The sequence below is a fragment of the Desmodus rotundus genome, chromosome 5 (genome assembly GCF_022682495.2).
Source record: "Desmodus rotundus isolate HL8 chromosome 5, HLdesRot8A.1, whole genome shotgun sequence".
NCBI lineage: Eukaryota > Metazoa > Chordata > Mammalia > Chiroptera > Phyllostomidae > Desmodus > Desmodus rotundus.
The window spans coordinates 148,807,085-148,819,698 of NC_071391.1; the positions used below are offsets into that span (position 1 = coordinate 148,807,085).

The following is a 12,614-nucleotide window of genomic DNA, read 5'->3' on the forward strand; positions in this document are numbered from 1 at the left end:
GTGACTCATTATCAATGACCACACAGCAATGGTACTTTAAACCTTAAACTTGAACAAGAAAGTTTGATTTTAGCTATAATACTATAGAAGAAACATATCACAATGATTTCCAAGTTCAAAATTCAAATAATGAAAAGGTAATCGATTTAAAGAGCAACAATTATATGGTGGTCAATCCCATGAAGGCTGGTCCTCCTAGAAAGTCTACATCATAAAAATAGTAACAAAATGTGCAGCAATGGATATTTTAAAAAGTATTTCAGACTAGCCAATTTATAAAGCACTACTGACAGTAATCTTATGTTTCTAGTAAAAATAACTAAATAATACCTTCTGTCCTCCGGTGCATGGGTAAGTGTGGCTGAAGTGGTGACAATAAATTATCCAACAGATTAAGTAAGCTTTCTAATACTCCACTATTACTAAGTGATCTTTGACCAATGCAGGAAAGTAACATGAAGACCCTAAAAAAGATATATAAACACAATACCTATTATAAATCAAATTGGTTATTCATTTAAAATATAGCTTACATTGAAATCTAATGGAGTAATGATAGAATATTTGGTTCTTAGCAAGATATCTGGAAGGTATGATGTTAAAATTAGCTTTTTCAAGCAATTGGTTGTATTTTCTAACTTTAGCCACAAGAAATCAGGTAGAGAGAACTTTATTATAGCCTCAAAAAAAAAAAAATTTAACATGTAACATCACACAATCTGATCAGAAACAGTAGTAAACACAGCTCTATAAAGTCCATAGACTCAATTAGGAAACTAAAGAATATAGTCTAGTTTTATCGTACATGAACTTCTTCTATATGCCCTTCAGTGGGCATTCCCCAAACCCTGAATACATGTGCTTCATTTTTCCATTCAGTATCCATATGTGGAAGATTTTAGTATCCATATGTGAAATCTGAACACAGACTGTGAGAAGCATAAATCATTAATAACAAGTAAGTCCGAGATTTTCTGACCTACCTATCCTGTGGAAAGATGAGAAGCTGCTCCGAATTGTATAATTCCTGAAGAACATTAGAGAGAAACTGACCCCACCACCTTTCACCACCACAGAGCTGAACGAGTAGAAGACCAGTATGTAACCGTATCTTCGGGGTTCCACTGATGCACAAGTGTTTAAAAAGCTCTTCACAGGCCTGGGCATGAAATGTGCTCTGCAAAACTGCAGGAACAGAGTGTCCTGTTACAGGAAAGAAAACAGTAAAATTTCCTATTTAAGTGTACGCTGTAATATCAAAATCAGTATGCCTTTATATGTATTCTTCTTTACCAGCAATCCATACAGAATTATTTTTATTTTTCTATTTATTTATTTATCGACTCCTCTCATGTAGAATTTAAATTTCTAACTACTCGAGGAAGAGTTAGCTGAAATCCTTTCTACTTCTTTTATGTGAAGTTCGGTGTATCAGATGGCTGTGTATGTGTGTTCGTATATGCATCAGTAATAACCAAACATAGCTCCTGGATAGAAAATGACAGCTCTACATTATGTAAACAATTAATAAGTTTTCAGAGTTGCGCACTTAATCAACATTTATTTTGGTAGTAACACAATGATATAGCACATCAATAGCAGAGACTCAAAAACAAAAAAAATCAAAATATCCATTTAAGAAAAACAAATAAAAATACAGAGAAAAAATAAGTTAACCTAAAGAACAGATTTCATACTCACATGAGAAAGGATATCAAAATTAACAATACCCAAGAAATATCAAAAGACAGCAACAAAATACTCAACAAGATCAAATCAAATATATTCCCAATCTTTAAAATATTTAAGCTAAATACAAACCATTGGAAGAGTGAAGAAGGCTGAGCAAAGTGTCCAACAAATATCTGATGATAGTACGTAACTGCTCGGTGGAAGACGTCTGAATTAAATCTTTTGGATCTGATGTTTCATTCAACATCTTCCTATTTGCACCTAGAGCTACTCTGAGTCTCTGTACTGCATTATGAGCCAAATTCAGTTGAAGCTGTAGCTGAATACAATCCTGATAGGAAGAAAAAACTCTACTGTCTTCCTCGACCGCCTTGTCTGGCTTTCGCAAGAAGTACTGTGCATTGTTAGCACTGTTGAGAGGAGGAAGATCGATACTTTGTAAAAGAGTTTCCAGCCGATGACAAGCTAAGTTATACCTACAAGTAAAGAATAAATGAACAAAATCACTCCCACGGTGTTCTTTAATGTACATGTAAGAATACACACTAAAAGTTCAATTTCTAAAAATGTTACCACATGACCATTAAAAAGAATTAATCCATTGGTAAGTACTAAAGAGAGCCAATTATTTAATCACAAGACATTAATGCATTAAACGTTACTATAAAATGTGATGTCCTACTTCCTTCTGTACTTTTCTATACACTTGTGCAAAGACATTTCTTGACAAATATATGGAAGACACTATACAAAGTAAAGGATTTCAATAAGATTAAAATATTCTGCAATTTCCTACCAACCTGCACTGTATATCCTCCTGTAGAGCAACCATCATTGCTAAATGCTGGTCAATTTCTGGCTGGTTTGCAGATTCTCCTTCTCCCCTTAGAGGATCATGCATTAACTTCAGTTCACTCTCCCAAGGCAAGATGTAGGTATGACCATAGTAAAATCCTAATGGGATTTTGGCTCTGGCATTTGTACTTCCATAACGTCCAATGACAGTGATCTGAAATGAAAAATCAGAAGTATACACACACACCAACCTTCAACAAACAAAATCTGAGTAATGTATTTAAAAAGTTGACACAGTTATACTTCTTAATTGTATGTCTGAATAATTTCTAATTGTATGTCTGAATATTTTTCATAACTTGTCAGAAACATGAAAACCTTATCAATCAATTCACTTTCTCGATGTTCTTTACCTTCATGAATCTGCACACAGGAGGTGGTATCAAGTCATGAAGAATTAGTGAATGGGTGCTTATGTCAGTTGCCACGACCAATCGCCTCCCATCCACCTCTTCTCCTAAGGTCCAAATGTCAATTGACAAGGAGGCCAAGTCTCCACAAGTGGGGATCAATACGTCAGTCAACAGTATTGGTCTGCCAAAATCCAAGGTCACAAACCTCCTCGCTCCTATGAGATGGAGAGCAACAGTTGACCAAAAATACCGTATCAGTCAACCAAAAGATACACTCAGAAGCAGTTTGGAACACTCATCAAAAACATATCTGAAACCTCAACCAATGTTAGTTTGAACCCCAAAACTTAAGTAAAAAATATACAATACTAAGTCTGTTACTATAAAGGCAATCAACTATACATAAAAACTTAATTTAAAGCATTAGAGAAAAAATTAAATTAAAAATAGTACATAGATTAATTCTATAAATTATCTATCTACTCTTCTGAGCCATTTGGTCTTTCTTTAAAAATTTCACAACGAGATGCATTAATAATATCAAATTGCAATACTTGACTTTACTTTTTCTTAAATCTTATTTCACTTCTTAGGGAGTTACATCTTACATTTGGGGTTAAAATGCAAGGCAAAACTATAAGGCTGAAGTAACAAGTAGCAATTACTACTACTAAAAATCGCTTAGGAAGGTCCTCGAATGAAGACTAATAATAAAGCACTGACACATCAGTGTTTCTCAGCGTACCATGCGAAGTAGATAGCTTACTCGAATACCACGGGCCACTCAACAGTAGTGTGTGCTTTGTGTGCAAGCACTAGACTCACACACAGCACGAGACGTTCACCTTCGGCAAGGGCAGGAATGATCTGAGAGGATCAAGAGCAGATGTGCATCCCTCATCTCACACATGTTTCAGAATTAAGCTCAGGTAGTAAAAACACTAAGCAGAGTCATTACTAACACTTTAATTCTTTTTCTTTTTTATTGGGTTGGAGTGAGGGATAGCCAGTAACCTTACCATCTACTTTTTCAGTAAAGGAAACCAAGAAATTAAACTTCTAGTACTAAAGCGATTCTCCATGGGTCTAGTTTAAAAGAAAACAGGCAGTTACCAACACTTTCCTAAAGAGAAAAACTATTAAACCACAAAAAACACAATTCTCCTTAGGAGACTTATAGGACATAATCAATCAAAAAATAGTGTAAACAACTGCCCACAGTTCATTAAGACTGAACAACAAATTACATCTCAAGCATGGTTACCTACTCCTCCAGCTTGACTAGAAGTCTCAGCTTCTGTGTGTAAAAAAAAAATCTCAAAGATGGAGGCACAGGCAAACACAGCCCACCTCCTCACACAAGCACAGCAAGAGTTACAACTAAAATACAAAATAACTCTCACCCAGAATCATCAGAAAAATTGGAAGTCCAATTTTATATGGAAGTCCAACCACCAAGGAATTAAAGAAGTCACATTCACCCAGACCGGCAGGAGGGACAGATATGCACAGAGACACAAATGGGGGTTCCACTCCCACATGTGGTGGAGGAGGGATATCTCAGGAGCAAGGGATCCCAGCCCCAGGCCAGACCAACCAGCCCAGAATTCTAGTGCTAGGAAGATAAGTCCCCATAACTTCTAGCTGCAAAATCCAGCAGGGGGGGGTTGGGATGGTGAAAGAAACTGCAGGATTTTCAGGTATCTCCTCTTTAAGAGCCCACAAGAGACTTAGGACTTACTCAAACTCACTCCCTCTGGGCTCTAGCTCCGGGGCAGCAACTGGAAGGGCTCCAGTGACATATGGGGAGAATCTGAAGTGCCTAGCATCAAGGCAAGTGACAGGGTACAGCTGCCTCTTGGTCAAAACTCCAAATGCCAGGCAGAGGAAAGAGGCACTGTCCCCTTTCTAAGTCCTCTCCCACAGAGCCACAGACCGGCAACACCATATCGGAGACTCCATCAACCTGGTTCACACAGGTTGCCCCATTCTGACAATTACCTGAGGCTCCGCCCCATCCAACTTACCAGTGCTCTTTTCTACAATAGGCCATGCTACTAAGACAGGGAATTAGAACAGCCTGATCTAATACATAGAAACAAACACAGGGAGGCTGCCAAAATCAGGAGACAAAGAAATATGGCTCAAAGAAAGAATAGAACAGAACTCCAGAAAAAGAACTAAACAAAATGGAGATGAGCAATCTATCAGATGCAGAGTTCTAAACACTGGTTATTAGGATGCTCAAGGAACTCTCTGGGTATTTCAACAGCATAAAAAAGACCCAGGCAGAAATGAAGGTTACACTAAGTGAAATATAGAAAAATTTACAGGAAAACAACTTTGGAGTAGATGAAGCCAAGAATCCAATCGATGATTTGGAAGAAAAGGAAGAAAAAAATATTCAACCAAAATAGCAAGAAGAAAAAAGAATCCAAAAAAAAAAACCAAGGACAGGCTAAGCATCTTCTGGGACAACTTCCAACGTACTAACATTTGAACCATAGAGGTACCAGAAGGAGAACAGAAACCACAAAAGATTAAAAACTTACCTGAAAAAATAATGAAAGAAAACTTCCCTAATTTGGTGAAGAAACAGACAAGGAAATAGACAAGTCTAGGAAGCACAGAGAGTCCCAAACAAGTGGGACCCAAAGAGGCCCACACCAAGACACATCATAATTAAAATGCCAAAGGTTAAAGATAACGAGAGAATCTTAAAAGTAGCAACAGAAAGGCAGAGTTATCTACAAAGGAGTTCCCATAAGACTGTCAGCTGATTTCTCAAGAAACTTTGCAGGCTGAATGGGACTGTCAAGAAGTATGCAAAGTGATGAAAAGCAAGGACCTACAACCTAGATGACTCTACCCACCAAAGCTATCATTTAGAATCGAAGGGCAGATAAAGTGCTCCCCAGATAAGGTAAAACTAAAGGAGTTCATCATCACCAACCCATTATTATAAGAAATGTTAAAGGGACTTATTTAAGAAAAAGAACAAAACTATGAACACTAAAATGGCAATAAATTCACAACTATCAACAGTTGAATCAAAAAACAAACTAAACAAATGAGCAAAACAGAAATAGAATCACAGATATGGAAATCATTTGGAGGGTTATCAGCTGAGCGGGGAAAGGGGGAGGACGGGGAAAAAGTGCAGGGATTAAGAAGTACAAATTGGTAGGTAGAGAATAGACAGGGGATATTAAGAACAATATAAGAAATGGAGTTGTCAAAGAACTGACATGCATGACCCATGGACATGAACTAGGAGGGGGACTGCCGGAGGGAGTGTGGGGTACTAGGTGGAGGGGGGTAAAGGGGAAAAAATTAGGACAACTGTAATATCATTGGGGCAATTTTAATAAAGTATATTAAAATATTTTTTAAAATAAAAATAAATTCAAAATTTAAAAACAACTATCTCTTGTAAAGCAGAAACTGCCCATTGCAATAAAATAAAAATGGTTCAACTGTTTGTATAATGAAAAGTGATACAGTATGCACTATACTCATGTATTACCTCCTATAAAACATGCCTAAGGTTTTTGAATTCCACTGTTACTCAAACCCAACAGAGAGTTGGTAGAATTACGTTAAAATTGCCTGTAGCTTATTACTAAACATGTCCTAATTGAAAGGACCTATCCCCATCACAGGGTACAAGCTGATGGAAGTTTTCAATTACCCAGAGACTACAAAGGGTTTCTAATCTTACTCAGTTATTACACTTAGCAGTAGTTTTCTTTGCTCTTCTCAAGAAATGGCTCCAATACCAGAATGCGAGTCTTACAAATACCACTCCTTCAAATGTGCTTTCTTCTGTAAGTGTATTTCAGCAGCTACGCTGAAGGCAGATATTTATGGTAGCCATTGTTCAACAGGCAGGATTCATATACAGATCAAATCCACTGCCTGGACAGAGCCAGTGATCTATTCAGTAGCTTTCTTCCCTTCAACTTGGTGAGCACGTATCTTGGGCCTTTGTTAAAGCCTACTTTACGAAGAGCCAATATGGTATTTGCAAAGGGAAATCAAACTACAGAATATTAAGTCTTCACAGGTACAACAGACTAGGCAAGAAAAATATTTTAAGAAAGTCAAAAATTACCTGAATGCATTCGCTCTATGATAATGGACTGGTGAGGTGGAGGTTGAAGGAAATGTGAAGCATGAGAAATTGCAAGGGCTAGGCCAGAACCAAGTGGATTCTAGAAAAGAAAGAAAAGTATAACTCTATATTGATATTACTTTTGCTCTAGAAAACGAGTAACCATAATATCAAAATAACAGGTCTCATTTCCTAATGTACACTCTATAATATTTTATAAAAACAAAAATTTTGCTATATCATAAGTTGGTAATTCTGAAGTTAGCAAATACTTCAAATTATTTTTAAATGTCTATGCAAACACCTATTTAAAATATAAGGATTTACCATTCTGGACTTGTTGGAATTTTTGTTATGTGCGGTAAGGTTGACTGGTGGGGGATCAATAACCGAGCCCGGGAAAAGCTGTGCAAGTTCAGCGTTAATCACCACGGAAACCGCTTCATTGGGTGGTGTGAGGGGTGGAGTCATAAAAAGCGGTGTTGTTTTTGGAGTGGGTGGAATAACGTCAGATGGATGAATGAAGAATCCAGGGGCTGCTGCTGGGTTGGAAGGCACAGAGTTGTGAACAGGACCTAGTGCTGATGTTGCCGATGCTGCTGACGCTGCTGCAGCTGCTGCAGCTGTTGTCTGATGCAACTTGGCTTCCAGCTTGGCTTTCTGCAAAAGACGTAAAAGCAAAAAATATAGACTAACCTGCTGACCTGAACTGTGGGGAATAGCACACAGGAATGTATTATGAAGACAAACATGAATAACTGGGTCCCAGTTAAATAAAAGTGAAATTTTTTTAAAAAGTAGACAATGTGAACGGGGTTTTCTTTGCCATTTATACTTGGTTAATATTTGATACAAAATGTTTGGAGTATTTGGGAACTTGGACTTTCTCAAAGCAAAGGTGGAAAGGAAGAACAATTAAATGTAAATATAAAAACAAAGTTCTCCTAACAATGAAATATTAACAGGAAATGGACTCTCATATGTTGCCTAACCTGATACAGTTTAACATCTGGAATTGCATAGGTTACGAGTTAGGCTGTGATGAAATCTCCAAAACATGTCATTGTAACTAAATTTTAAATTACATTAATTTAACTGGTCTTTAAAATGTTGATTTAGGTTCTTCAACCCATATAAATAGTAAATGGTAACTACAATAATTGACCAAGAGTGTTTAAGCATAAGACTCGATTTTGCTAAAATATTGCAAATAAAAAAAGTATCAAATACATTCCCTCATATATGTATCAAATAAAATGCACTTATATAATTTTTTAAAACAAATATATCACAAAGACTTTACCTCAAGTTTTGTAGAAAATGCTTAGTTCAGATCGGTCAACCTACTTTCCTTTATGAAAATAATGGTCATTTTTACAGTACTTTTTCAGCTTTTGAAGTTTAGAGACAGCATGAACAAAGAGCCAAATAGTCTCCAACCTGTTGCTGAAGCTTCAAAAGCTGCTGCTGTTTCTCTTGCAGCACCTGTAGCTGTTGCTCGGCTGAAGCCATTGCATGAGAGAGAGACTGCAAAGCTACCTGGGCTGCTGAACTCAGGGCTGTCGAAGCTTCCCCAACTGTCCCAGATGATAGTCCACCTACTGCAGGAGTAACCCCGAAGGAACTCACTGGCATAAGACAAGGAGGGGAAAGAAAACCAGGATGAAGAAACATTTACCAAAATACATTGCAAGTACTATACAGTTTTGACACTAAAACTATAGTTAATTTTTATTTTGAAAGACAGAAATCTATAGAGTACAAATACGGGAATCTTTAATAGTAATAGTCTATTGAAAATGACAGTATTCAAGTTTAAGGGATCCAGGAATGGTCTAAATCAAAGAAAAGTTAGTCAGTATACATGTAAATTTAAAAATATTTTCAGCATAGTCTATATAACAAGAGACAAAGAAGGACCCAGCAATTCCACTTCTGCACATTTACCCAAAGAAACCCAAACACTAAATGGAAAAGACACACACGTCCATATGTTCCCTGCAGCATTATGTACAATAGTGAAGATAGGGAAACAACCTCAGTGTCCACCAATAGGTTAATGGATAAAGTAGTAATGTGTATATAAAATGGAGTATGACCTAGCCATAAAAGACTGAAATCTTGCCATCTGCAGCAAGGACAGACTTGGAGGGTATTGTGCTGAGTGAAATAAGTCAGACACAGAAAAGACAAAATCTCCAGATAATTTCACTTATCTGTGGAATCTAAAACAAAAGAAACAAACAAGCAACAGAAACAGCCTCATAGCTACAGAGAACATTTTGACGGTTGCTAGATGAAAGGGGCTTTGGGGAAATGGTCATTACAGAGTAGTTACAGGGATGTGAAGTACAGCATAGGAAATACAGTCAGTAATACTGCGGTTAACTATGTATGGGGTCATATAAGTACTAAATTTAACAGGTTATACAAAGGTCTTAAGTTATATAAAGGTCTTAATCACTGGGTTGTACACATGAAACTAATATAATATTATTTGTCAACTGCAACAGAAAAATTAAAAAATACTTTAAAAATACTTTCAGCATAGAAATTTCATTTAGTATGGCTAAAATGAAAATACAAAACGAGAATGATCTTATATACAATTTGGGCTTAAGAAATAAACTGAAATTTGCTTTACTAAGATTTCTTACAAGAAACAACACTTGCTTCTCCCTCCCGCCTAAAAACGCTCAAAAAAAATCTGCAATATAAATATAAGAACATCATTTAAAAATTCTGCTAAAATTTACTTCCTCATTTTAAAGCACAACCTAGACAGACAGTCTGGCCCCCACAGAATATGAAAGGCAGTTCCTACCACATGCTCCCCAGAACACTAGTATGTGGAGTGGCGCGTCCTGTGCACAGCCAAATAAACGGCACACACAGCTGACCTATGAACATCACCATCATTCAAATGTCTATAAACAATGTCTTTGACTTTCCTTTGCAATTTTATTCAGATATTTATTATAAAGAACTCTTTTCACATGAAATATTACCAACATTTGTGGAAAAAACTGGTATAAAAACAATTTTACAACTTAATCAAACAGGTCAGCATAAAACAAGAAGTAGAAGCCACGTCTAAGAACAGCATTAATACTTATTATAAAAGGCCTTTACACAAAAGTTATATTGGGGAAAATATAACTACTACAATAATAGCAAGTATTTAGTGTGCATTACGAGTTACAGTCGTAGCTTTAATTTAAATTTTAAATGATAAGCTTTTTGTGTATACACTGGCAAGCTGACTCTAAAATTTAAATGGAAATATAGAGAAAGGCATAGCATAGTGTTTACAGCTATTAATACTGTGTTATACACTTGAAAATTGCCAAGAGGTTAGATCTAAAACAGTCTCACCCCAAAAAGGAAATAATAATTATGTGATGGGTTGGAGGTGTTAACTAATTCAACGGTGGTGATCATTTTATAACATAGTACAATGTAAATTTATCAAACCAATACTTTGTACAAATTAATCTTACACAATGTTATGTCAATTATATCAATAAAACTTGACAAAAATGTTAATACAAAAAAACCTTGAAGTCTTTAAGAAAGACTTCTACCTTTAAGAAAAAAATGCCAATGGATTCCACTCCTGGATATATACCCTAGGGTGTAAAAACTCGGAAAAACACGTTACAGCAGTATTTTGCTTAATAGTCAAAAAGAGGAAAAAAGCCAAATGTCCATTAATGACTGAGTAGGTAAACAAAATGTGGAATATCCATTTTTTAAGTTGTATGTCCATACAAAGGAATATTATTTTTCCATAAAAAGCAATCATATACTGATATGCTAAATGGATGAAACTTAAAAACATTATAGTAAGTTAGAGCAGCCAGACTGCACATTTACATGAAATGCCCCAGGGTGACGAAATGCAGACACACAAAATGGATTAGTGACCGCCAGAGACGGGGGTGGGGTGGGGGGGGTGGAATAGGAGAGGAGAGACTACTATTGATATAGGGTTTTTGTTTGCAGTGATGGAAATGGTCCGGAATTACACAGCGGTGATGACTACACACCACTGTGAAACTTCATTCACTATTTTAAATATATAAGACAAAAGAACAAAGTAGGGGGATTTAGACTATCAGATTTCAAGACTTAACAGTAAGTTACAGTGATTAAGACAATGAGGTATTGTCATAACGCCAGACTACCTAACCAATGAAACAAAAACAGATTTACGCAGCAGACACAAGACTTTCAGCAGAGGCAACACTGCAGTAGAGTAAAAAATGGGTGTTTTTTTTTCCCCCAAAATGACTACATAGCAAAAGAGAGAAGTAGTGAACTAAGATAATCTAGAAGATAATACCCAGAGTATAAGGAGAGATTCAAAAACTGAAAATTATAGTAATGAGGTATAACATACATGAAATTGTAGACACAAAAAGATAGAAAATAGAGCAGAAGCAATTTTTGATCAGCTAGTTGGCTGAGCCCTTTCTATAGCTGATGCAAGGAAGGATTCAAGAAGCCCTATGAATCTCAATCAGGACAAAGAGACTAAATGAATATGAATGAATCTCATTAACAGCTCGAGTACTCACAGTTACCTTAAAAGAGAAAGAATAAGACTAACAGGTGACATCTAACAAAAACAGTGTAAGGTAAAAGATAAGAAAAGATTATCTTTAAGTCACCAGAAGAAGTAATAGCTAACACCCCTTGATCCAAATCAAAGGTAAATTTTATTGTGATATTCAGATAAAGATGATACCATAGAATTGATTATGCTAATTTAAATATGATAAACATATTATGATATATTAACTTAGATGATTATGATAAAGAGGCATCAGTTATTAAAGGGAAATCTATATTGTTCAAGGTATTCATGTATGTGTTATGTATACAGAGGTCAAAGTATTATAATATCTAGTGTTTGTTTTGAAGTACTTAAGCAAAGAAAAAAGATAAAAGAATTGTGGAAAACATCAACAATATTGGAACCTCAATAATGACTATGTGTTTTGTTCATCTAATTATCAAAAAAATATTTGAAAAATTTCCCAAAAAGTTAACTTACTTCATCAACAGACAAGTACAAAAAAGAGATCTTACAGGGCAGTCTTCAGACATAAAATCATACCAGATTAAAGCTCAAAAACAAAAACAAGAAAACGGAATTATGGGATAAATCCAAATAATTATTGAATATAAAAAACTACAATAATAATAATATTGTATTATGGGAATTAAAATATACCTAAAATTAAAGTATAAAATCACAATGTCATATAAATTAGGAGAAAAAAAAAGTTGCAGGTTCGATCCCTGGTCAGGGCGCATACAGGAGGCAACCAATGGATGTTTCTCTCTCTCTCTCTGTCCCTCCCTTCCACTCGTTCTCTATCTCTCCCTTCTTCTCTCTAAAAATCAATAAACATAACCTCAAGTGAGAAAAAAATAAGTAATGTTCAAGTACAATATTTGCACTGTATGGTAAAAACCACCACCAGACTTCTAGGTGTCAGTGGTATGTCTATACAACGATCTCCGGGACAACTGCTAAAACAGTAAAAACCAGAACAGACCAATAAACACGTAATCACCAAAATAAGGAGAGA

General features: G+C 35.8%; 1 protein-coding gene across 10 annotated transcripts in view; it reads right to left on the minus strand.

Annotated features, from left to right (window-relative positions):
- BIRC6 (baculoviral IAP repeat containing 6) overlaps positions 1-12,614 on the minus strand; it is a 199,338-nt gene that overhangs the window by 103,882 nt on the left and 82,842 nt on the right. For 8 of the 10 annotated variants that reach the window (XR_008426870.2, XM_053924549.1, XM_053924547.1 and 5 more), the window contains exons 24-31: positions 8,455-8,642; positions 7,342-7,674; positions 7,015-7,114; positions 2,901-3,115; positions 2,493-2,701; positions 1,822-2,168; positions 984-1,203; positions 331-464 (exon numbers count right to left, since the gene is read on the minus strand). Coding sequence is in view for 9 of the 10 variants with exons in the window: in XM_053924549.1 (XP_053780524.1) it covers positions 331-464; positions 984-1,203; positions 1,822-2,168; positions 2,493-2,701; positions 2,901-3,115; positions 7,015-7,114; positions 7,342-7,674; positions 8,455-8,642 (1,746 nt within the window). In the remaining variant the exon portion in view is untranslated. The remainder of the gene's footprint in view (positions 1-330; positions 465-983; positions 1,204-1,821; positions 2,169-2,492; positions 2,702-2,900; positions 3,116-7,014; positions 7,115-7,341; positions 7,675-8,454; positions 8,643-12,614) is intronic. The other 2 variants (XM_045189317.3, XM_045189316.3) reach the window with 1 other exon arrangement.